Raw genomic sequence first — 26,915 nt, forward strand, 5'->3', positions numbered from 1 at the left:
TGAAATTAACACAGAAAAACATTTTAAACTTACAATTTTAGTGTAAAAGTTCAGTAAAAACAATTTTTTGAATTAAATTTTCATCATTATTGAATTGAATTTTGATTCTGTGTTTGGACTTTCATCGTGACAACGCAATTAATAACTGCCCGTGAGTGAATTTCATTTCTTTCTCTCTAATAAATAAAACGACTTTTTCAAATGTTTGGCTCTGAGCTTTTTTAATAGTCTTTGCAAAAACTATTCTAACGGGAAACTGTAAACGTTTTAATATGAATGGAATATAAAGCTCTCCTTTGGTGTGTAATGTTATCCACAGAAGATGTACCACATTACATTTCTTGGATTCATAATTCTTTCTACAGTAATTCAGCCCGTGGAAGACTGGACGGTGTTAACGTTTGTAGATATTCTATGGGATGTCGGAAGTTGATGTTTTCATCTTCCGCACCATCACCACCAACTGTTTCAGCAGAGTCTGTTGATATGCATTTAACCAATTTGCCGTGTAACCAATTGACAATTTTGCCATTAATTTGTTTGACTTCATCGTTTTTTGGTGCTCGGATTACCCATGAATTCATTTCTTTTGTTGATAACCCTTCGTGATGAAATTTTTCAATAAGATTTGGACATAATACGTCTTCTTTAATTAGGTTTAAATTTTTAATTATGTTTAAATTTATAAGAGCTGAGAGAGCAGGAGCTGTGTCTGTCGAAAGCATTCACACGAATGAGAGTTGAGAGGACCATGGGTGTGTTTCGAATATGGTTGAGAGGAGGGCGGAACCTGAAAAAATCTCTTGAAAAAAGTCTTGTCTTGTCCCAGGATTTTTTTTATATAATAGAGAGATAATAGCAGCTAACTACTCCAAACAGTAAATCCTGGAAAGATCAGGTTTGAACTTGCAACATCTTGATTTAGAGCCAGCAGTTCTTACCTATACATCAGCCAAGCCAACATGTCTGTTTTATGTTGATTGATAGTTGAACTTCAGTTTTTACACATTGCCAGCAACATGTAAATTGAACAGTTGCTTTTTCTTCAGTTATATTCTTGAATAAAAGTGCACTTGTTTTGGTGTTCCTTTTGCGAAAATGTTTATTTGATATTTGGACTTTAGTCTTCACACATTATACACTTCACATTAACATTTTATCAATTATTAATGTAACATGAAAAAAGTTTCTGTTTTAGTTATGCATTCAGCATTTCTTGCCTCGCATTTCCTGTCATCCTACATTTACCCAGATCATTGTATCTATGGAACACACATGAAATGTATGTATTCCAAATAAGGATATATTATTTACCCTATACAATTCCAGACACCTCACACCCAGATAAACAGACTTGAGCTCTGAAAAGTTTGCATCGGACTTCAGTTGCCTCAGTAGGGGATGAGTGAGCAGGCTGCTTGTGCTGATCGACACATTTGCAAAACGAACAGGTGTGAAGGAATTTAAGGTGGCCTAGCATTACGACTTTTTTCGTAGGCCACAGGGATTCTAGTGTTAATGTGACATCATTATAAGGAAGTAAAGTTGGTTGTTGGACATTCTAGATGATAATGGATATGTAAAATGCACAGGCATGATCTTGAGTAATGTGAACCACCAGACGTTCAAATTCTTAAGCTGGGAAGATGGTTCTGTTGTCCACACTCTGTTGTGAACAATTGTACTGTATCCTAATAATGCAAGTTAACTTGGTTAAAGTAAAATATAATAGTAAGGAAATATATAATTATAGTGCAGTTGGTTTTATTTATTTCTTTTTTGCAATGCTGAAGTGAATTTTGGGTTCACACAGGGAATCAGTGGTGGGCACTGAACCAGCAGCTTTTTGTTTTAAAGTCCAGAACACAGAGTACACTTGGTCACACTGCCAGCTTACATGTTGCACGTTGTACAGTGTATACATCAAGTCAATAAGGCCTATGGCTCCAAGAAAGTGGCGATGCGTTTTGAAGAGTAAAGTCAATGTAATGTGAAAGCGACTATTAGTCGAAGAGGATGTCAAAGTTGACAACTGCATTTGCTGACTTTGGGATTGTCAGAAGTTAGACTGCACTGTTACAAATTGCAGGGAGTGATTAATTAGTTGACTGTGTAGTGACTTTCCAGCACGTCACATTTTGAAGTTATCGGTAGCTTGCCCTTTTTTTCTGACTGCTAATAACGTGCTACTTGATGGAGCCAATGCCCTTGCAATGATTTACAGGTATGATGAGTTAAGCTGCAATCTTCACCATGTTAGCTTTTTTTCCCCCCATCCTGTCAAGCCCAAAACACTGCACTCTATATTCCACATAGCTGCATTATATGTGACAGATGCCACCCGCACAATTTAAGACAAAATCATGTTTGGATTTCTTGGGGAAAGTTGTAGGCTGTTTGGACTAATTTTCCGGGTATGTCACCCTTCATGACTGGTGGTGGTCCATGCCACAACTGCGACCAACTTACTAAGATTGTATAAATGAAGCCTGCGACTGAAAATCTCTAGAAAAGTAATGTAGTGTGACGTGGCTTTAAGTTGTGATTTACAGCTATTATCTGTTACAGACCCTTAGAATAATCAATAATTGTAAGGGCATTCTAAACAGCAGAATCCCCCCCTTTGAGTCAGGCCATTTTCTTATCCCACAATAGGGAAACTAAAGCCCGTCCAGGTTGCAACTGGTGTAGGGTAAGTCTCAGGTGTCAAGGGGGTACCAGTCTGTTCCTGAGAATGAGTTAAGGTTGATAGCCATTGGATTGTAGCAGGCACACTGAGTTAAACATAACCTACAAAACCAACTAAGTAGCCACCTTACCTGGCAAATAGACCAGGGTTCAGTTGCTGAGAGGGTCAGACACACATCCTACTGTGCGAAAGTGCCGCCACTTAGGGCTTCTCCATCCTGAAATAATGAACTTTGGTTATTCCCATTCCTATTTATGCTGTTGGCCTGGATGTTTACTGAATGTTTAGTTTATTATTCACTTAAAAAGAGAAAGAACCTTTGAAATTGTTATGTGTTGACAAGGTGAGATCAAAGAAGGAAGGGAAACTGGTGGAGGGGTAGCTATGTCAGTTGGTAGACAGCTGAGCTGTCAGAGGTGTTTTTTTGTGCTAGCTTCAGCTACACAGCTTCTCTAATTGGGAATGTCATCTCTCACTCCCCACTCCCTTCATTTAACAGGCAGAAAGCGAGATGGCTCTGGATGCAGAGTTTCTAGATGTCTACAAAAACTGCAACGGAGTAATAATGATGTTCGACATCACCAAACAGTGGTAAGTAAAGTGACATTGTGTAGCATCTGCTCAAATTTGTGAAGCAGCAGCTATTGACCTAAACATCTTAGTGTCACTTGTTTATTGACTTCAGCAAAAGCATGCACGTGTATGTTTGTGCACTAGCGTGAGTGCTTGTGTGTGTGTACGCATCCAGGTGTGCTCCGTCGCTGTCATCTCCACATTGAAAAGTGCCTCTTGTGTCACACCTGTAATGCTTTGTACTAATGAGCTGCTTGGATGATTGTTCATCCTCATTTGCAGAACCTTGACTGCGTCTCTCGCATGTAACATTTCATTTTTCATGCAGGACTAGACTACTTCTGCCTGTGCTTCTGAAAATGGCTAGCAGACCCACATTCCTGTTTCTAGTCTGGGGGGTCTTAACAAATATTGGGGGAGCAGTATCCAGCTGCATGGCTCCACTGAGAGACTCCTTTATGAGAGTGCCTGCTTTTTCCCCACCTTTTCCTCCAACCCTAGCTACTGCTTCATTCTACACAGAGCATACACTCCTATCAGGCATTTGTTGACGTTGCCTGAGTAGATGTCCTGTTCCACTAAATAGGCAATGTTTATTTAAAAATAGTCTGACCTTGATTTCTTGAAACTGATTTGTCTGAGAAAACTCTATCTTCTGGCTACAGGACATTCAATTATATTCTGCGGGAGCTGCCTAAGGTACCAAATCATGTACCTGTCTGTGTACTGGGGAACCACCGTGATATGGGGGAGCACCGAGTCATCCTGCCAGATGACATTCGGGACTTTATTGCTGGCTTAAACAGGTAAGTACGTACAGTGCCTATAAAAAGCCTTCACCTCCTTGAAGTTTTTACGTTATATTTTATACAACACTGAATCACAATGGATGTTTTAATACTGATTGACAGAAAATGACTCCAGTGACCTGTAGAGGGCGCTCCTGCTGCCCAAACCTGACACAGATTCAGGACACAAGTTCAATACACACTTATTTTTTTATTTTTTTCCCCATGGGAAATGCTTTCCCCCTTGTAGCACAGCTCAAGCACAGAAAACACACTATATTGCTTCTTTTTACCTCCATTCCTCCTCCAGCAGGCCTATTGTCCACCTCTTTCGTCAGCACTTCTGGATGTGGCGAAAATGCTGCCACAAGGCTTCCACTGTTCCTGCAGTGCCCCCTGGTGGTGCCCGCGGAACCCAGCATGGCTGCTCCAAACTCCAATTCCCAAGGAGCCCTGTGGGAGTCTGAGGCAGAACTGCAACCCAGGGGGGCTGCCACCTATTGCTCTGGGGGAGGTGATGCCCTGAATAAGCTCTCTCCCCAGGTCCTTCCACTGTCGAGGTGTCCTGGCCATCCTCCACACTCTTTAATGTCAAAGTGGAAAGAGATCTCTGTGAAGATGTCTAAATTAATTACAGATACTGAGTTGCTGTAGTCTTGCACCTAGAAGCATCTCAGTTTGAAAATTTGCACTATCTTGAACTGCAGGTAGTCAGCCTCAAACCCGCAACGTCTGGCTTTGAAGTGTTCCTCTTGTAGCAAGAGCTTATTGGAGAACACCTAGTCTGAGCTGTACAGAGACCACTTCTGTTCTGAAAGCCTGCTTCCTGATGATGACACCTGAGCTTTCTGCCTGCCAGCCAGAACCTTTTCTGTGCAACACTGTCACTACGCTTCACCTGTCCACAGTGCAAATCCCACCCTTGTCGCCAGTTGCATTGCAATGAACTTGCACCCTAAAGCTTCTCAGTTCGAAGGTTTGTACTGTGGTAAAGTGTCGGTGCTGATCTATAAACCTGTTTTCACACTAAGAAGCAAGCGTTTCGCGGTGTGAGCTAAATGGAGAACAGTGCGCTTCCCTGGTGACGTCTTTCTTTGTGTCATCCCCCACCTTCTCTGCCCCTCTATTGGCTTTACATATCTGACCACTGGCATTTTCCTCATTCTTCTGCTCCATTCATGTGCTATTGGACAGACGTTAAATCCGAGTTGCCGAGTCGGAAATGCCACGTGAACTCTCAATTAACTTGGAATTACAACTAGGACAATTCTGATTAAACAATACTACCCAAGTTGTTCTGAGTTGTGATGTAATGCTGACCTTTCACCTTAGTGAACTCTGAGAGAGTCCAGTCTCAATGAAGATTATCATCTGATTGGATCAGATAATGAATGTGAAGCTACAGGACATGGTGGTTGAGCAATATTCACTTGTTTTAATGTACTGAAATCTAAGATGTGTTGATCCCATTCAGGGTAACACTGTTTTCAGATCAGTTTGAGGAGCTGAAGCTACATAATTAGATTGGATTGTAATCTGGGAAGAGGTGAAGCTACAGTATCCTGAGATTGGTTAGCATTGGACTGCATTCAATGTAGTAAAACATACAAAGGTCAGGTCCCATCTCTATACATATAAAATCCAACATCTGTCTGTCCGCTTTTCATGAGAGAACTATTTAAGAAATGTAGATAGTTTATTTTTTCCTAAAATTTGCTTGAACTTTCTGGTTGATTTTGCGACCTCTCTCATCACACTAAGTATCATAGTTCACTTGCGGTACCGATTTATTTCCGCAAATCTGAGAGAGACGCAGCGGGCGGAGGGGAGGGAGGTGGGCCCTCCTACTCATGCGCCAGTCTCGGAGCATTCCTTACCGCCACGTAGCCATTGAACGAGAGAACTACTGAACGGTTTTAGATCAGGTTTTTTTTCTAGAATTCGCTTGAACATTCCGGATGATTTTGCGACTTCTCTCATCGTGCTAAGTATCATAGTTCGCTTGCAGGAGCAATATATTCATGCTAATCTGAGACCTAGGCTGCGTGCCGAGGGGAGGGGGAAGCGTGACATCAGGAGTGGGGAGCCAGATAGGGCCGCCTTCGCTGTCTCGTTTCACTTCTGTGCGGGCGGAACCATGGGGCACAGCTAGTTTAGGATAGCTATGGATCCTAATTAGGCAATTCATTAGACTTGGGAAGATGCTACAACAAGATATTGAGATCTGTGTAGATCAGATTGAAGGAGATTAAACTGCAGGAGATAGATTATCAGGAGTGGTACTGATCCTGTTTATGATAGCCATATGGTTGGATCAGACCTATGGAGGCTACAGGGGCAAATAGATTATATTGTCATGAGCCCCCAGTCACCAAATCCAACAGCATCAAAGTGAATGATATGACACTGCAAAATAAATACCTGAGAGGATGAGATTGCATTGGCCTAACACTCAATTATACACCCGCCTGGTGCATAACAGCAGGAAAATGTGAAGTCCCAAAGTAGTGTCTAACATTTTTCAGCTTGCTGTAATCGAAGATGGTCCAGTCATATTCAGGATAACTATTTGACTGGATCAGGCTTATGGTACAGAGTTTAGCAGTCATTGTGATCAGACCACAGTAGGGTATGAGGGCTGAAATATTTGTACAGAAAGAAGTGAACTTATGAGATACCAAGGCTAGGAAGGATTGCATTGCGTTGTGGTTGGAAATGTAAGTAGGTCAGATCTTCCTTTCTTCTTCTTCTTTTGGTTGCTCTCATTTAGGGGTCGCCACAGTAGATCATCCACCTTCATCTCTCCCTGTCTTTTACATTAATTTCTGCCACACCGACTGCCTTCATGTCTTCCCTCACCTCATCCATAAGCCTTCTCTTTGGCCTTCCTCTTTTCCTCTTGCCTGATGCTTCCATCCTCAACATTCTTTTCCCGATGTGCCCCTCATCTCTCCTCTACACATGCTGGGGGTGGGGGGTGGGGGTTGCCTACCAGGATCCCGAGCTGTTTCATTGTGTGGTGGGTGCGCTGTACCAGTGCATGTTCCCCAACCTGACCTGACCAGTGGTCTTTCCAAATTGGAGTGAATAACATGAAGATGCAAGATACCAAGACTTGAAAGGATCAGGAGGACACATGCGCTATAAAGCAGTCACATAACCCTAGTCGAGCCTAATAAGGTCAAGGCACAAGACAAAAATGTGACATGAACTGAGTTCATAGAAATAAAGCACCATGACTGTAAAGGATGATATGGGATACTGCAGAATAAAGACATATGATAGGAACAAACAACAAAGAGGACAGAGGATAATACATTGGCTTCTGACTGGATCAGGTAGAAGGATCTAAAATAGCAGGGTACAAGGGATCTGACAGAGGCAGCACACTGGTATCAAATAGGGTCAAAGCCTTTGAAGGGACATGTGAGGTGGTTCTGGCATAAGGAAGCCAAGTTTTGAGATGGCCAGATGGAAGGAGGTAGACTTGGAGTATACAGGGGATCTGACAGGGTCACGGTGCTGAAGTCTGAAAGGATCAGATCCTGTTTAGAATAGCTGAAGAATTAAATCAGACCTAGGAAGATGAAGCAGCTATACTGATATGAGAGGGTCAGATGGAACTAAGTAAAAGTGGAATATCAAAGCGAGCCAACAGGGCCAAGATTCTGAAACCTTAAGAGGGTTTGATCCTGTTAAGGGCAATAGTCCAACTGAATCACAGTGGTTGAAGCTTCAAGATCTAAGAGGATCTTAAACAGAAAGGGGTAAAGGTGTAGGATATGAATTTCTGGTCAGGCTGAACTTCATTGAGCATTGAAATCTTAAGAGTAGAGCTTCCAAAAACTGGTCTGATGCACATGTATTTCTTTTGGTAACAGAATGAAGAGGCTGTAGCTTAACTTTCAGAATCTTTTATTAAGTTCTTGATTTAAGAGAAAAAGTTAAACTGTACATAGGTATTGTTGCATTATGGTTATTGCTTACCCGGAGACCACAAAAAGTTCAGTGCCCTTCCCTAACCCTTGCTAAATCTGATCTGGTTGTCAAGGTTTCTGTTCTCATTCTTACACTGGTCAGTTTGTTTGAACACATTTACTACAACACTAATTTAGCAATTTAGAGCCACCAGTGAAACTAATGTGTCTTAGGGATGTGGGAGGAAATGGTAGTACTTGGAGGGAGGGGGGGGTTTGTTCAACAGGAACACTGGGTAAACATGCAAACTCCACACAGTCAGTGTATAAGATGTGATTCAGATTAAAGGGCTATAGTACCACAGCCATTCTCCAGTACCCGTAAATGCAAAATTTGATACGTTCTAATCTGAGCCTCTCTATTTTCTGTTCCAACTAATTATTTATTTTTATTTTTTTTGCAGACCACTTGGTTCATCCTATATTCACTATGCTGAATCTTCCATGAAGAATGGCTTTGGCTTGAAATATTTGCACAGATTTTTTAATATTCCATTTCTGCAGCTACAGGTGAGGCACCACTGCTTGGTTTTCTTCATGTGTGGGGTGGATATGTTGCACATAGAAGGCCCCGGAGTATGTTAATCCCTGTGACTCTCCACAACTTGAATTTTTAATAGTGTTTGTTTAAATTATTCATTGGAGTTGGAGATGCTGCAGTTATCCATTATGAGCTTCTTCAGGGAGCCTGCTATCCATTTCCTTCACTAGGCTGCATTTTCCTTTAACTGAATTATGTCCCTCAGTCCCATTAGAACCTTACCTTTACGTGATTGGCCTAATTTCTAATGTGAATGTCTAAGCTTTCAGCAGCAGTGTACTTTGGGTCAGTTGTGTGTATGGTGAGCATTCTTAGAGTTCTGATTTACGCCGCACAATGGCAAGCTTTGAACAGTGCAGTTCAGAAAATGGATTAATGGGGGTGGTGTTCCCAAATTAAACCTTAAAAATTTTCTGGGTTCACATTTTTTATGCGGTAAGCTCATAATGCATGAAAGTTTGTTCTTGCAACCACAGCTGTAAGGGAAGTATCAGCAGTGGATGGGACATCAATATTCACAAGGCAGAGTATTCATTGAATTTTACTTTACTGCTAGGCAACATAATTGCTAGGATCTTCCCTTGGTGTTAAATCCCTACAAATAATAAGGTAAATACATTTGTAACGGACTAAAAAACCCAACTAAGATTCACACCGCCCATAACGGTGATTTATTTTTTTTGGTGGGGATCCCAGGAATGCATCCAGCCTTGTCTCGATTCACACACACTCCCTCACAGAGACAAAAAAGCAACAGGTAATAAAACAGAAATTGAAGAATGTATTAAACAATAATAAGCAAAATATAACTACACAAACTAAACAATCCCACCCCAGTTTCTCTTTTCGGAAATATACAATAAACGCAAATTCAGCAGTAACAAACAACTAACAAAAAACACTCGCAATGAAGTCCTTAAAAACGGCCAACCGATGTATGAAGTGATGGAGAGAGATAGTCCAGAGACCAGCTCGCTGTATGTGAATGTAAAGACAGTCCTACCGGTATTTCCTGAAGATGACGAATGATGTGATCAGGAGCGCTCCTTTCTTCAAAGGTCAACACAGAATCCAAATCAGTCCTCATGCAGCAGGCAGACACCAGACAGTCCATACACATGAATAGGACATAATCCAAGACAAAACAAGGATCCACAGGAATTGAATGAGAAGACCAAAACAGACTGGGTACTCCAGACTCAAAAACAACAAAAGACTCCCACCCCGCACTGTATAACTGGCCTCCTTTTAAATACCGCACCGGCCTCCTTGTCCCCAGCAGCCCCTGCGCCCTCAGCAGGTAACCAATCAGAGCCCATGCAGGGACTGCTGGGAGTTAAAGTTTTCACTCCCCAGTAGCACCGCTATACATTTAAGAGCACAATGTACAATACATGACACCATCCCATCATTATATACCAGTGGTTATTTTTCTTATTTTTCCCTTTTCTAATTGTTCGTGACCCACAATCGCCTTGGAGAGTCACAATTTACCTTGAGAAATTGGCTCTGATTGCTGTCCAAAGGGAGGTTGAAGATGGTTCCCTGTGAGAATTTCAGACAGTGGTCATAGCAGAGCAATGATGTTGAGTTAAGGCATTCCACAAACTATCAGCGACCCTTTTCCTCTTGTGATTTCACAACTCATGGCGACCTAACCAAAATGCGTCAGGATTCACAGAGAAAGAAGCACAGTCATAGAAAAAAGTAGCATATTGCACACATATTTAACACCATTTCATAATGCAGAATTGCACTCAAACACTAACATAATAAATATATCATGTTAGTCTTTATATGGTACAAATAATTTTGGTGATGATGAATAGATAGACATAATCAGACTGGGCTTAACCAGAGTGACTGCATTGTTCTTGCTTTTAGTGACCAGTACCATTTCTGTGACAATAATAAAAGAAAGAGCTCGATACCCAGGTGAGTGTGGTAGTGTTACAGGCTCACAATTCTTTCTGCTGACCAGTAGCCCACTATGGTTTGTTTTGAGTGACCAGATGCAGTGTTAGTAATGGAGAAAGAGAAGATACTTTCAGTGAAAGCTTGATTAGACTGTACCAGCACTGAATGGAACACATTAAACATTTTAAGCGGATGGAGACAAATCATTAGCTGCGTTGGTGTGTTGATAACAGATATGATTTTTTCATCCCAGTTCAAACTGTCCATAGTGACACCATGTTTAAGTAGGAAAGTGGGGGTGAAACATGTCTCCTGAAATCTACAAGTATTTCTACTCTTTCAGATTGGTTTAACAGTTTGGTTGCTTGAGATGCAGTCATTGGTGGAGACTGGGAAAAAGAGGAGAGGAGACAGAACATACCCCATAGTGGGCCTTGTGCTCAGGGTCAGAGCCACCGGACAATATTTGCTTAACTTTGCTGACTGTCATCTGCTCCTTAGTAAGTCAGACATTCAGAGACATTTGGCACCGACCCAAATTTATGCTGAGAAATTTCCCAAGGTATGATTGTGAATTTTAGTTTTGCATTTAACACAAATAAAACTGGCATAAGTAGCTGGGGAGTCTGAATGCTACACACCATCCTTAATCGACCTGTTCGACATGTAAGCAAACTGTAGTATCCCAAGGGGAGAATCTGTGCCAGATTTGGTATACTGAAGAATTGAACAATCAAATGCCTTCATCATTACAGAGGTCAGTGTCACTGGTCTGTAATCATTTTTTAAATATTTTGCTTCTTGGTCATAGGTATTAGGGTAGGAGATCTTGCAGTTATCCTTTATGAGCTTCTTTAGGGAACTTGTATTCCAGTGAAGGAAATAGATAGCATTTTCCTTTAATCTGATTTTACCCTTCTTCCCCATTAGTACCCTCAGGTTTGTTTTTAATTTTTAATGTTAAATGTTTTTTAATGTGTAAAATCTGGCCTAAAATTACATACAGTCAAAGTAAAAAGTATGTGAACCCCTAGAAATTATCTATATTTGTCTAGTTCCCATATAAAACATGGTTGTATCTTCATCTCAGTCACAATAATGAACAAACACAGTCTTCTATAACTAAAGACACACAGATTTTCAGAGAATTTTTGACCATATTGAATAAATCATTCAAACTGTGAAACTGAAGGTTGGAAAAAGTAAGTGAACCCTAAGCTAACGACTTTTTTTAAAAAGTTCATTGCAATCAGAATTTCGTACACCTGGAGTCCATTTAATGAAACGAGTTCAGAGGTGTGGCCTAGAATTACTTTGATTGATAAAAAACACTATAAAGTTTGAGTCTGAGCTTTTGACAAGAAGTATATCCAGATGGCAATCATGCCTTGCACAAAAGAACTGTCTGAAGAGCTACGATCGAGAATTGTTAATCTACATAAGGCTGGAAAGGGTTACAAAGTCATCTCAAAGATTTGAGATATTCATCCGTGTACTGTTAGGCAAGTTGTCTATAAATGGAGACAATTTGGTATTGTGGCTACTCTGCCTAGTCAGCAATGAGGTAAAGATGAACCCTAGAGTGACAGCAAAGGACTTGAAGAAGTCATTAGAACTGGCCAGCATCTCTGTTCATGAGTCAACTATACGCAAAACATTGAACAAGAAAGGAGTCCATGGCAGGACACCAAGAAGGAAGCCACTGCTATCAAAAAAGAACATTGCTGAATGACTGAAGTTTGCGAAAGACCACTTGGACACTCCACAACAGTGCTGGGAAAATGTTTTGTGGAGGGATGAAACCAAAATTGAACTATTTGGGAGCAACAAACAGAACTTCATTTGGCATAAAAAGGGCACTGCATATCAATATCAAAACATCATCCTTACAGTAAAGTATGGTGGAGTGAACATCATGATTTGGGCCTGCTTTGCTGCATCAGGACCTGGACAGCTTGCCATCATTGAGGGGAAAATGAATTCAAAAGTTTATCAACAACACCACCCTAGTACTACAAGTTTATCAACAAATTCTCTAGGATAATGTGATGTTGTCTGTCCGTCGACTTAAGCTCAGAAGAGGCTGGGTGATGCAACAGGACAATGACCCCAAACGTCGCAGCAAATCCACAGCACAATGGCTTCAGAAGAACAAACTCTGCCTTTTGGAGTGGCCCAGTCAGAGCCCAGATCTCAATCCTATTGAGATGCTGTGGAATGACTTGAAGAGAGCCATACACAGAAGACAACCGAAGAATATGGAAGAGTTAAGGCAGTTCTGCAGGGAAGAATGGGCTCAAATTCCCCCCGCACGATGTGCAGGTCTAATCTGCAGTTACAGGAAGGGTCTGGTTGAGGTTATTGCTGCCAAAAGAGGGTCAACCAGTTATTAAATCCCAAGGTTCGCTTACTTTTTCCACTACCACTGTGAATGTTGAATGCGTTTGTAAAACAAAGACATGAAAGAGTAGAATTCTTTTTGTGTCATTGGCTTAAGCTCATTGTGTTTATCAGTACCTGTGACTTAGATGAAGATCATCCATCCATCCATTTTCCAACCCGCTAAATCCGAACACAGGGTCACGGGGGTCTGCTGGAGCCAATCCCAGCCAACACAGGGCACAAGGCAGGGACCAATCCCGGGCAGGGTGCCAACCCACCGCAGGACACACACAAACACACCCACGCACCAAGCACACACTAGGGCCAATTTAGAATCGCCAATCCACCTAACCTGCATGTCTTTGGAATGTGGGAGGAAACTGGAGTGCCCGGAGGAAACCCACGCAGACACGGGGAGAACATGCAAACTCCACGCAGGGAGGACCCGGGAATCGAACCCAGGTCCCCAGAACTCCCAACTGCGAGGCAGCAGCGCTACCTACTGCACCACCGTGCCGCCCTAGATGAAGATCAGATCACTCTTTATGACCAATTCATACAGTAAACCAGATAATTCTAAAGGGTTCACATACTTTTTACTTTGTAAGACAAACGAAAGCAAAAATATCACCCGCAAGGCCCCACCTCATTGCTGCTTTTTCTAACACTACCATGAAGATTTCACCTGCCATTCCTCCACTCCAAGATATACATGTTATGTATGCTCATGTTGCTGCCCCAAGCAATAGTACAGCAGTTCCCAACCTGTGGGGTGAAAGCCCCCACCATGAAGATTGTGCGTGATTCACCAAGGAGGAAAAGTATTGACAGTCGCGGTTGGTTCATCTAATGCTGTGACATTCTGTCTGGTGATCGTGTTAATACGCCAAGAGGGACCACCCCACTCAGCTGATTGCACTAAATTCACAAAGGGGGAAGGTATGTGAAACACTGGGTTGTGACACCACAAAGGTTGGGAAACACTGCACTAGTAATATCAGACTATTAAAGTGTCTCCCACTGGAGCGGTAAGTGTGACATTTTCTAGCAGGTGTCAACAGGTAACAATCACCCTGGGAAGTGCTGCTGCCGTGGACCTTCTGGTGACTCTTGTGTGCTTTAATCAAAGCTGCTGGCATGAGAGACAAATTCACAACTCTACTACATTTGATTCGTGCCTGGGCTCAGACTCCAAGGTAATTTGCTGAAGTGACTGGCTGTGAGCTGATGAGTCAATCAGCCCTGTCTGTCTGCAGCGACAGCAGTAAGCAGAAAAGAAACCATCAGTACAGCATCCTGAGCCAGAGAAAAAATGTAATTACTCCTCTCCCTCATATTGAATTAGCAAGCAAAGCCGGTGGAGCGTTTTTATGAGCTCTTTTAAGCTTTAGGTCTGGGTGATAGCAAAAGGTTTGTACGTGATGTGCCGACATCTTATCAGACCACAAAGGTGCTGTATAATATATTGATTGAGATTTCTATTATACCATCCATCTAATGTATGAAGTAATGATTTCCTGGACTATAAATTGCTAAATTCTAATGAGACTATTGAGTGCCTAGTGCTGCTGTTTTTTGAGGAGGCGAAATTAAATATAATTTATTGAATAAATTAAATCTCGGGGTCATGGGAGTTTATATCATATAGTGGCAGGCATGTGCCCCGAAGATGTAAAATGCATCACTTACATTCGTTTTGCCAATGGTAAGGAGAGCTTTGAGGGAATAGGACACTAGACGGGTGGTTTGCCATCCCAATCCCAGAAGTTTTCTTCAGAACGGGCTGCATGCCTGTCTCAATATGGCTGCCGAGCTGTGCTCTTCATTGTGTTGTCCTTTTCAGTTCATGGTGCGAGATGGTCATTCAGCAGTTTGGTAAGAGTGAGGGAGTGAGCAAATTTATAGATTCTGTGTCTAACCCCTAGAGCCAATAGGGTATCATAGTACTTAAAGGCTTCTGATACAAGCCAGTTCCAAACAGCCATACTTCAGACCAATGGGGGAATAGAACACATTCACACCTGTCCCCAAAACCATTTATTGAGCTAAGGTTTGCCCGTTAGGCAGCCTGACTTTCCTATGGGGGTTGAGTGAGAGACCCCCCAACTCTGTCGTAAAATTCAAAGAGACCCATTCCTGAAAGAGGTGGGTTGGTGGGGGGTTGTAAACATGAATGCTTCTCACTAATGTAACACTAATATTACATTGCTTTGCCTAAGTTACAAATAAAGACATACAAAATATTTATCAACTTATATGCAAAATCTCACATCACAGCACTCCCTTAGTGGTGTTCTAATAATGACACTTAACAATGAGTTTAGTACGAATGGGTGCAAGTGACAAAAAAAGAATGAAAGGCTTGACACCAGAAATTTCAAAACTGGGTTTCTTAATTTTATTGGAATATGCCAAGCATGTTTGTGTGTTATATAGTGATAGTTCATCCATCCATCCATTTTCCAACCCGCTGAATCCATACACAGGAAAGTTCTGCAGCTTCATCTTTTATACAGTTGGACAGTCCAGTGTAGGGTTACACAGTATACCATTACCAAAAAATCAGTTTTTAAAACAATGCAGTTATCAGCATTTCGTTAATTTTGGCACTGAAAGTAAATGGTAATTTTCAAGCATCTCACGGTAAGTTGTTTATTAGCACAATCGTATTGAACCCCCTCACCATTCTTCGATGAGATACACATATAACATCTTTCTTGATTCATTAGGGGGGAACCAACTCCCATTGCTTTTTGAATGTATATTTTGCTGCTGCATGGGGGAACCCCACTGCTCATTGCATTGATTTACGGAATGCGGCGGAGCAGGGAAGCGATTGTACGACAGAATAGAGATACTGCTGTAAGACAAGGTGAGTTATCTGGTATGTGCAATGCTGATATCAATTCCAAAGTCAAAATTTTAGTGCCGATCCAAAATTAGTCTGGTCCCTTAGCTACAACATCAGGTGGCCCTACCTCCTTGGGCACCACGCACATGAAACAGGGCAGATAACAATTAAGACTACTATTAATATCATACACAATTACAAAATAATTAATAACCAACAAAATGTTATAATACATGTGTCCTGTGGTGGTTTGGCACCCTGCCCAGGATTGGTTCCTGCCTTGTGCCCTGTGTTGGCTGGGATTGGTTCCGGTAGACTCCTGTGACCCTGTGTCGGATTCAGCGGGTTGGAAAATGAATGGATTTTATAATACAACAAACGTAAAATATTACCCAAAACAGAACAGACATAGTATATAGTACAACTTTATACATATTTAAATAATGACACAAAGACTGAATTGATCTGAGGGGAAGACTGGCAGTAACATAACACTTACTGTGTCCATAATGGTATTCTGGGTTCTTCCCATAACCCAAAGATGTGCAAATTAGGTTGACTGGAGACTCTTAAGTTTGCCTTCCTTAAGGGTGTGCAGGTTTAATGAGCCATTTAATAGACTCCTATCCCACCTGGAGTCTATTTCTATCTTACACCTGATAAAGCCGTTGGATTCTGGCTCTTTACAGTTTAAAAAAGGTGAGCTCAGGAAATGGATAGATGGATGTTTTAAATCTTTAGTGTACGTGCAAGAAACACAACACATGTAGCTGATGTTTCAGTTCAAAGTGTCGGGTACTTAATGTAATCTTCTCAAATCTACTTAATCCTGTTTTGGGAAAAGTGAAGTTTGTCCTGGTGTCACGAGGTGTTAGGCAGGGGTCCATAGTGGTTTTGATATTTTTGCAATGGGGGGCTTTAGCATGTGCGATTACTCACTCATGCAACCCAGTGAGAATGAACTGACAGCTTTTTGGTCAACAATCCAACACCTTGTAAGTCATCACAGGTGGGTGCCATGAGATTATTTTAAAAACCTGTCGTGTCAGGGTGTTATGCATATTTTATTTCTACTGCTGCCTTGTCTCTTTATCGCTTCATGTTTAAGGAATATCAAGTTTGCAGTCAGAAGGTGGAATGGAGAGGCTGGTGGTGTGTCTGCTGTGTGTGTTGCCTTTTACGCTTTTGTTGATTCTCAAGGTTGACAATCTCTTCCTGGAGTCAGATTTCAGTTAAATATTAAGTGAGTCCTGTTCAACACTTACTGCGACTCATAGAACGGGTCACCTGGGCCTCTCCTGATGCCCAACACTCTGTGCATTATTCATGTTGCCTGAGTGCCTGGCCTGCATCAGTATCAGTTTGCCAGGCCTGGTTACAGGCCTCTGCCCGCACAGCTCCAACCTTACACCTCATTTTTATTTTCTGTGACAGAGGGAGACGTTACTGCGGCAGCTGGAGACCAATCAGTTAGACATCGATGCGACCTTGGAAGAGCTGACAGTGCAGCAGGAGACGGAGGACCAGAACTACGACATGTACGTGTAGCAACACTTGCATGTTGCTTCTTTTATTCCTGTGATAATACATTAAATGTTCAATCCCTTAACAAGTCATTAATGCATGAATGTGAATGTCCTCGATGGAATAAGGTACAGAGCTGAATTTCTTTAAAGGTGTAATGACACATAAATTTTTCCACAACTTGTTATAAGGCATAAGTGAAACTCCTTAATAGAATGTTGAATTAAGAATTTCGCAGTAATGTACTAATATATGTGAAGGCACCTGCAATAAAGAAGACAGTTGTAGTAATGCATGAATTGGGCCTTTATAACATGGTGGCACAAATGTGACTGACTCTGACATGCACAGGTGCACACTTGTGACGTTTTAATATTATATTATTATTACTTGAACATAATTTATAACACATAAATGACATTCCCACTGACCATGGTAATAACAACTGAAAGTAGCTCTGAAGTATTTCAGTTTGCATTAGAATAATAAAAAATTATTAAAAGACAGACATGCATGAGCTTTGTAATAATACTTGAAAGCAGTTCTCCTTTAAATGTTTTATAATTTAATGCAACATTTTCTCGTGTCGTAACATACACATTAATGCTCCATATCTCACTTTTAACGTCCTAATTAAAAACTATATTCTTTGTTATAGCAACTTACAAGTGTTTGTCTTTCTGTAATGATGTAAAAACAGATGCATGTGGCTTTTGTTAAAGTCATAATAAATTCATTATTGCATCTCTAGTACATAAATGCATTTCTTTCATGTTATAATGGCATCTCTGCCTTTGATGTTGCAATAACACATTCATTTCACTTTTTTACTTTCTCGTATACAAAGTATAGGGAAATTATTGGAATCTTCCAAAAGTTCGATTTCGAGATTTTGATGAATCTTGACATTTTAGACCTCCTGGAGTCTGAAAATACAATTTTTGGAATTATGTCTGTGTCTGTCTGTGTGTATAAACATGATAACTTTAGTACGCTTTCACGTAGGTCAACCAAATTTTGCATATAAGTATTAGATACAAAACATAGATATCAATTTTTGAGCTATTTACGCTAATCGGAAGTGGTACTTTACCTGAAATGTTTCCACAAAAATATTACAAATTTGATAATTTCACATCATATTATGATAAAGCACCACATTCTAAGCAATTTTTGTCGCTTTGCATTTTTTTTGAAAAACGACCGGTTTTCGAGATGAGCGCAATTTTCCGTTTGACGTTCAGATGGTAATAGATACATATTTGAGAGAGTTTTTGCTTTACGTAAACAAAATTTTATGTACAAGGATTACATTAAACACATTACTAATGTCCCTTGCAACTTTTGATCCACTTCCGCTTATTGAAAGTGGTAATTTACCTGAATTGTTCACCAAAATAAAATCATCATGGCAAATTTTGTATTCATGCAGCTGCAGAGTCCGATTTATTCAACTTTATTTTTATAATAATTGTTTAATATATGATTAATTTGATTTGATTTGTTGTTGATGGTTCTTTTAATGTACATAATATTAAAATATGACCATTGTCTTGTGGTTTACTCCTCAAATATCCATCCCCATATCTCAGTATACAAGAAAGTCGAGGGAGACCACTCCCGATTTTTAATGTTTTTTAGTGGTGTAATATCACATTCATTTCTTAAACAAAAGAAATTAATGTGCTATTACAACACTAAAAACATTGTATTAACACATTTTCTTTTTTTAATGCAGTAATAACACATTAATGCTGCTCGATTTTTGTGATTACATAGGAATGAGCCCGTCTAATGTTCTAAATAATGTGTGAATGCAACTTTCTGTGATGCAACTGCACAGGCCTGGGGTACTTGATGATACGCTGATTCATCACTTTTTAAATGACATAAGCAAGTCTTTTTAATGTTTAAATAACACACATATGCCATTTTCTGTAATGTTGTAGCAACAACAACAATATTTATTTACATAGCACATTTTCATACAAGGGTGGCACGGTGGCACAGTGGGTAGCGCTGCTGCCTCGCAGTTGGGAGATCTGGGGACCTGGGTTCGCTTCCCGGGTCCTCCCTGCGTGGAGTTTGCATGTTCTCCCCGTGTCTGCGTGGGTTTCCTCCGGGCGCTCCAGTTTCCTCCCACAGTCCAAAGACATGCAGGTCAGGTGGATTGGCAGTTCTAAATTGGCCCTAGTGTGTGCTTGGTGTGTGGGTGTGTTTGTGTGTGTCCTGCGGTGGGTTGGCACCCTGCCCGGGATTGGTTCCTGCCTTGTGCCCTGTGTCGGCTGGGATTGGCTCCAGCAGACCCCCGTGACCCTGTGTTCGGTTTCAGCGGGATGGAAAATGGTTGGATTTTCATATAAACAACGTAGCTCAAAATGCTTTACATGATGAAGAAAGAGAACAAAGACACAATAAATAAGAATTAAAATAAGGGAACATTAATTAACAGAATAAAAGTAAGGTCCAATGGCCAGGGAGGACAGAAAAAGCAAAACAAGAAAAACTCCAGACGGCTGGAGAAAAAAATAAATAAAATAAATAAAAAAGCACAAGTGGCTTTCTCTGTATTGTCATATTAGGTACAGATTTGCCCCTGATAATCATCATTGTGTGTTAATAAAAATTAGTTGCATTTATAGAGCACCTTTTAATGTAAATCTATAATGTTGTTAAAGCTCACACTTGTCTGTCTTTAATGTAGTAGAACTTTATATGTCACTCTACTATCGTCATAACACATGCATGTGTTTCTTTGTATTCTTCTAAAGACTGCAGCCCACCCTTCAGTTCAGTTCCATTTCATTTACTTTTTGTATAGCGCTCTTCACTGAGTGCAGGCTTATGGTGCTGTAACAAGTTCACAGGTAAATGAAATAACCAGCTTTATTAATTACATAATGAGTACTCATAATGATAATCAGAACACTTGAATATGTTTGTTGTTAATATTAACTCTTAAATAGTATGCTTAGTAATGGTGTGTGTCCTTAATTCCGTAATGTCACCTGAACTTTGTAACGATGCATGAATGCACAGAAATGGCAGAGTAATAACATCTGAACCTGAGTCATTGCAGTGTTTGGTTGTGTCTTGAGCCTGAATGTCGCTGTGCGTATCCCTTGCATAGAACACAAGAAATCTGGCAGACAAGAGGACGCCATTCAATCTGTCAATCCTGTTTGTTTATTAATAGCTAAAGTGTTCCCAACATCTTGTCCAAGTTCTTCTTAGTAGTTGTCATGGTTTCTGCTTCAACTTCATGTCCTGGTAGTTTGTTCCAGAGTCCCACAACTCTTTGCATAAAGGAGTGCTTTCTGGCTTCAGTTTTAAATGCACTTCCCCTTTAATTTCCACTGATGTCCTCAAGTATGAGATTCACGTGATTCACCCTTAAGCTAAAAGAATGTTGCTGGATCTGCATTATCAATGCCCTTGAGGATTTTGAAGACCTGGATGGGGTCCTCACTTAGTCTTCTCTACCTGAGACTAAACACTGTCACAGTAGGATATGTCCCGAAGCCCCATGATGCACTTGGTTGCTCTCCTCTGCACAGCTCTAAGTGCTGCTCTGTCTTTTCTGTGCATTGACCAGAACTGCACACAGGACTCCACATGCCGTCTTGCCAGTTCATTATACAGTTTGAGCATAATATCTCTCGACTTAAATTCATCAGTTTTTATGGTATAACCTAACATTTTATTTGCCTTTTTAATTACTTCTGTGCATTGCTTAGTCGATGAAAATGTTGCAGCAACATTAACCCCTAAATCCTTTTCAGAGAGTGTCTCCCGTCTTGTATTTATAATTAATGTTCCTTTTGCCCATGTGTAGTAGTTGGCACTTTTCAACATTAAACTGCACTTTCTAGGTGGTTGCTCAGTTCTGAGGCTTGTCCAGGTCTTTTTGAATTTGTTTTTCTACCTCCTCGGTGTCTGCCATCCCTCCAATTTTAGTGTAATCTGCAAATTTCACAAGCTTACTAAATACAACAGTTCATTTATATGAGAAAGTAATTGGGTAAGATTAGCAAGCTTGCTTGAACTGGAGTTCTAGTAACTCTGTACTTGCACTGCTCCTGTTATTGCCATGTGGCTGGAATGCCACTCACGTCCCTGTTAACCCTTTCATGACTTGTCCATTTCTCTGTTTAAATTGGACTCCTGCCAAGCTTTTGCTTTGTGCTTTCCTTAGGATTCCTTCTGAGTGTTTATTATAACTACCGTATATACTCGCATATACGTCGGGTCTTGAAACCCGAAAAATCCATCAAATTGATGTGTGTAGAGGGTGCAAACCTATAAATACCTGGGAGTGGAGCTGGATGATAAATTGGACTGGACTGGCAATACTGATGCTCTGTGCAAGAGAGGACAGAGCCAACTATACTTCCTTAGAAGGCTGGCGTCCTTCAACATCTGTAATAAAATACTGCAGATTTTCTATCAGACGGTTGTGGCGCAAGCCCTCTTCTACGCGGTGGTGTGCTGGGCAGGCAGCATAAAGAAGAGGGACGCCTCACGCCTGGACAAACTGGTGAGGCTCTATTGTAGGCACGGACCTGGACAGTTTGACATCTGTGGAGGAGTGACGGGCGCTGAGCAGGCTCCTGTCAATCATGGAGAATCCACTGAACAGGATCATCTCCAGACAGAGGAGCTGCTTCAACGACAGACTGCTGTCACCGTCCTGTTCCACTGACAGACTGAGGAGATCGTTCCTCCCCCACACTATGCGACTCTTCAATTCCACCCTGGGGGGGGGGGGTAAACGTTAACATTATACAAAGTTATTATCTGTTATACCTGCATTTTTATCACTCTTTAATATTGTTTATCAGTATGCTGCGGCTGGAGTATGTGAATTTCCCCTTAGGGATTAATAAAGTGTCTGTCTGTCTTTCTGTCTGTCTGTCTTCTTGCCTCCTCCAATCTCGCACCAGTTTCTCGGACACATCGAATTTTGTTGGAGCAGCGCAGTTACCAATTTCTTTTGCCACTTCAACGTTTAATTTAAAACCAGTTTCATATTTTCTTCTGATTGAATGCTCCATCGTAGATAAGGGATGCTCTTACGATAAAGGTGTATGAGGGTGTGAGATACAAAAAAAACACAAAGCAGTGCAAACGTCACTTCAGAAATAGTTTGGGTATTACCGACCGTGTGGTCACATAGGTACAATACATAGAAAAGAAAAGGCAGTGTGCTTTCTCGTGGTTACTCTCTCAGGTGGGTATTAACTTATCATAATCTCTGGGACTAATAGCATGAGTTTTCCGCATTCAACTTATATGACCGACATTATAAAATACCAGAAATGATAACGGGTAAATCAAGCCCTAACTTATAAACGTGAGTATATATGGTAAGTAAGGACAAGTTCCTTCGCTATTTTTGCACTCATTTCTTTTTTGTTTTCTTCTTCTCCCTATAGATTTTTAGAGATGATGGAAACTCGCAACCGGGGTTACAGCTCACCAGTGCCAGCCAATGGACAAAGCCCATCATCTGGCTCACAGTCTCCCATTGTCCCAGCCAGTGGTGCCTCTACCGGAAGTTCTAGTCCTGGCACGCCCCAGCCTGTAGCCCCCTCCCAAGCAACCTTGTCTCTGGCACCTTCTCCTTCTCCCCCACCATCAAGTGCTCCACCACCACCACCGCCACCACCACCAACAGTTCCTGCTGAGGAGCCTGCCCCTGCTGTGGCTGCGTCCACTCCTGTCGCTCCCACTCCTCAAAAACGGGGCATTATTGCCCGCCTGTTTGGAGGCTCCTCTACGCCAGAGGTGGCTAACTCTGCTAAACCAGGTGAGTATTGAAGTTCTCTCCCTTTTATATTAAGATTTCCAATCTGGCATGCTGTCCTCCCAGTTTTCTAGGTGATGTATCTTATTGCAGTCTGAGGAGCTTATTTCTTGTACTTCATTGTGAAAAATACAATCAAGGACTGACTGATATTTTTCACCCCTAATACATTTTCAAATAATTACACCAAGTCTTCATTATGAATGGTGGTCACAATGCCAAAGACTTGAATTTAATTTCTTTATTTACACCCACGCACACACACTAGCTGTGTTACTTGCCTTCACCCAGGGCATTTGCTTAGACAAAGGGATTCTGTCATTGTGCCATCCGTTAATCAATATTTGTATTTTTTTTAACCTTCATGTACTATTATTAGTTCACTGGAGCTCCTTTCTTTTGAACATGCCACTTGCACATGAGTAAAACATTCCTGCCATAGATAAAGTCCTGCTTTTCCTGCTGACTGACCTTAGGCTGTGTTGATGGTGATTGTAAAACACAATTTCATAGGAAACTGTACAGTATTATTACCGACAAATAAAAAACACATGTCCTCTCTTTTTTTAATTTATTTTTTATAACATCACCAACATTCAGTCAAATCAGTTTTTTAAATTTTAGGGTACTTTTAGTATTTTTGCGTTAAGAGTTGTTGTTACCCCTAAATATTCAAATATCAAAATGTCCTTTCTTAATGCATAACCGCTGCCGTAGAAGAAGAAATCTGCCAAATTTCTACTTTTTAAACTAAATGGAACCATAGTGTTTTAGATGACGAGTGAGCAAGTCAGTCAATTCAGCCTTACCATTTTATATATTGTAAGAAGTAACCGGGTCACCAGACAACTCAGAGATGCCAAGAAAGGTTGAGGTTACCACCCTGGAAACCCTGTTTAATTACAAAAACTTGAAAAGACAGCCGATAATGGCTCAAACAAAAAACGGTAGACATTAAAATACACCCTGCCCTGGATAAGTCAGTTTGGCATCTGACGCCGCCTTCTGGGAATGACCTAGCTTTATATTCTGGGGACTGGAAGGGGTGGGTTTACTAGGGTGGTGGGCGGAGTCAGTCGTCCCTCTTGGGTACTTTTCCTTGGTTGTGGAGGAGGAAGGAGAAAATGAGATTAGCATTGACACCCCCTCTCGTTCCAGGGTGGTATTGCTTAACTGGTCAGAGCCAAAAATATGACTATATATAAATCAGGGGTCCCCAACTATGGTCTTGGAGGGCCCCAGTGGCTGCAGGTTTTCATTCTAACCATTTTCTTAATTAGTGACCTGTTTTTGCTCCTAATTAACTTCTTTTGAATTAATTTCACTTGACCTGCTCTTGAAGACTCAGACCCTTAATTGTTTCTTTTTCCTTAATTAGCAGCTAAACGATAAATGAGTTACAAAATAAGCCAAAACATAACCAGCAAACTGTGTCCATCATACAATATCTGAAAATAAAGAAGGATGAAGGTCTCAAGAATGTTGATCTGCTCAGGTCCTCAAAACATTTGACCAGAGCTCTTAGAAAAGAGAGAATCAACAATTTCCGAAATGTCTGCTATTACACAGTGAGAGCAACAACAAACCATGGAATTTAAGAATGGGTTTATTTAACAACAAGAATCAGTATCTAATGAAGCAACTGGTTGGAGTTTGAGGCCCTGACTTAGTTGGTTTCCTTTTGGCTCACTCACTTCACATTTCATTTCTGTTTGGGTGCCATTTAAGGAGAGAAATGAAACAATTCAGGGGAGCAAATCTTAAAAAAAAAAGTCAATTAAAACTAATTCAAAAGAAGTTAATTAGTAGCAAAAACAGGCCACTAATAAAGAAAAGGGTTAGAATGAAAACCTGCACATACTGGGACCCTCCAGGACCAGAGTTGGGGACCCCTGATATAGATTGTAGCTATGTTTTATGACAAGAGCAAAGTTTTGCTTTCAGGCGTTCAGCCGATATAAAGATTTTAGACATTCTTAAGGACCACCTGACCACTTTTGCACTGACGAATGCCTGTCGCTGCTCCAAATTAATCTTCCCATCTTTGTTAGATACTTTGCAGCTAGTTCTGATGCTTACTGTGAAAGGTGCTTTTTTAAATTAGCCTCTGTATCCATTAAAATGTGGTGACAGCCCATTCTTTGCGCATTGGATCTGTTAGTTTGAGTTCAGCCATAGCTCATAGCAGCAATTCATACTGTCTTCCAGTCTTGTTGTCTTACAATAGCTAACAGCAGGAAAAAGCCAACTGCCATACTGTGTGACCGAGCAGCCAACAGAAGCAAACCACTGGGACGCGTCTTCCTCATGCGCGGAGTTCATTGCTGCATGCTCTGACCATAAAGGAACACATCAATAAATCATACCAACTAAATCATCTGTTTAGAACTTTTTTTGGAACTTGGCAACAGCTCATTAATGTGATCCTAAATTAAGCACCCCGCGCCTGTGAGGCATTATTTTTTTTGTCTATTTCATGCTTTAAAAACTCCAGGATTGCATTTTGATTTTTTGTTTTTCTTTTGACTTATTTGACAAAGTTTATTTTGATTACCATCTTATATTTGCAACATGTTCAGAATGTACAACATAGCCTCCCTAGTTGTCGTGCCAATGATATCACAGATGTCCTTATATTATTTTGCTTGTGTCAATCTGTGCTTGATATAAACAACGGTTGCCACAACTACTATATCCCTCCACAACAATAGCAAGAAAATCAGTGTTCCTGGCAGAGGTTTGGTCTTAGACTTATCTTCAATTCTTCAGTGTGACCAATTATCGACTGTGGTATTTGACAGTTTATTTGGTGCATACTTTGTTTCTCACTGAAACTGCATTGTGACACTACCATTTTACACCGTCTTTTTCCTTCACTTCAACGTAAGCCTCCTGATAAAATGAAAAGGCCACATACAGCCTAGCTGCGACCAACAGAAACGGTCTCGCCGGCCTACATACTCCTACCAATGCACAGAAACATCTACATCACATCACGCCAGACCAACCAGCAGCACAGGCAAGATGCCTTAGAACAACAAAGTATGACAGAGCACCATTATCTGAAGATGAGTGGCAGCAAGTCTTGCACCTAAACAGTGAACAAAAAATGAATTACACACGCAACCTTTCTGAAGAGTAGCGGAAAACTGCCGGACAACTAGAAACATTACAACAGACAAACTACAGGGATTCCATAACACACTGACAACTCAAAATAAGATGATATTCCCTTTACATTATGGCGTAGGTAATTCCTCGTTTGTTTAGCATATTGTATGACTATCACCAAGTCACAACAATAAACGTTTAATAACGTCAGAGTTTATTTGCCAGGCCCTGTTTTTACCCATGGTCAGTTGTACACTACATTTTCCGGAGTTAGATTGAAACCCGGGTTAAACGTTCAGGTACTTGTGGGTTACACACGAGTGATGGCTGCATGAAGGTAGAAATTTAAAATATTTTGTTTATTTTAAATTTGGTCAGCACAGTGATTATAGTTTGGCTGCCTTAAGGCTTCTGGGACCTGAGTTCTGCTAGCACCTGCCCAGTCAGTGTGTGACGTAGGTAACATTCTTCCTACTTGTCCAAAATTGGTTGTAGGCTACCAGTAAAATCCCCCACCAAAGGACAGACCAGCCCTTATGTGAACTCTGGACCCTTTAGATTGCCCACACTCCAGGCCGCCATTTCCCAAGCTGAACTGACAGCCTTCCGGCCTGCAAAGGCATAGAAATGAGGTTATGGTTTTGTTAATAATCATCATCTCAAACTGTCTTGAAATTGACCAAAGACCTCTAGCCCTAGGATTAACAAAAACAAAAGGTTTTTTTTTTCAATTTTATGAATTTATTCAAGGAATAT

At 40.9% G+C, this 26,915-nt stretch overlaps 1 protein-coding gene across 3 annotated transcripts in view; it reads left to right on the forward strand.

Moving 5' to 3' along the window:
• Positions 1 to 26,915, forward strand: part of LOC114656979 (rab-like protein 6) — a 98,926-nt gene that overhangs the window by 47,139 nt on the left and 24,872 nt on the right. For all 3 annotated transcript variants that reach the window (XM_051932291.1, XM_051932290.1, XM_028808657.2), the window contains 5 exons: positions 3,189 to 3,280; positions 3,928 to 4,068; positions 8,432 to 8,537; positions 17,153 to 17,256; positions 22,678 to 23,051. In XM_051932291.1, the coding sequence (XP_051788251.1) occupies positions 3,189 to 3,280; positions 3,928 to 4,068; positions 8,432 to 8,537; positions 17,153 to 17,256; positions 22,678 to 23,051 (817 nt within the window). The remainder of the gene's footprint in view (positions 1 to 3,188; positions 3,281 to 3,927; positions 4,069 to 8,431; positions 8,538 to 17,152; positions 17,257 to 22,677; positions 23,052 to 26,915) is intronic.

This window comes from Erpetoichthys calabaricus, chromosome 9 (genome assembly GCF_900747795.2).
Source record: "Erpetoichthys calabaricus chromosome 9, fErpCal1.3, whole genome shotgun sequence".
NCBI classification, from domain to species: Eukaryota; Metazoa; Chordata; class Cladistia; order Polypteriformes; family Polypteridae; genus Erpetoichthys; species Erpetoichthys calabaricus.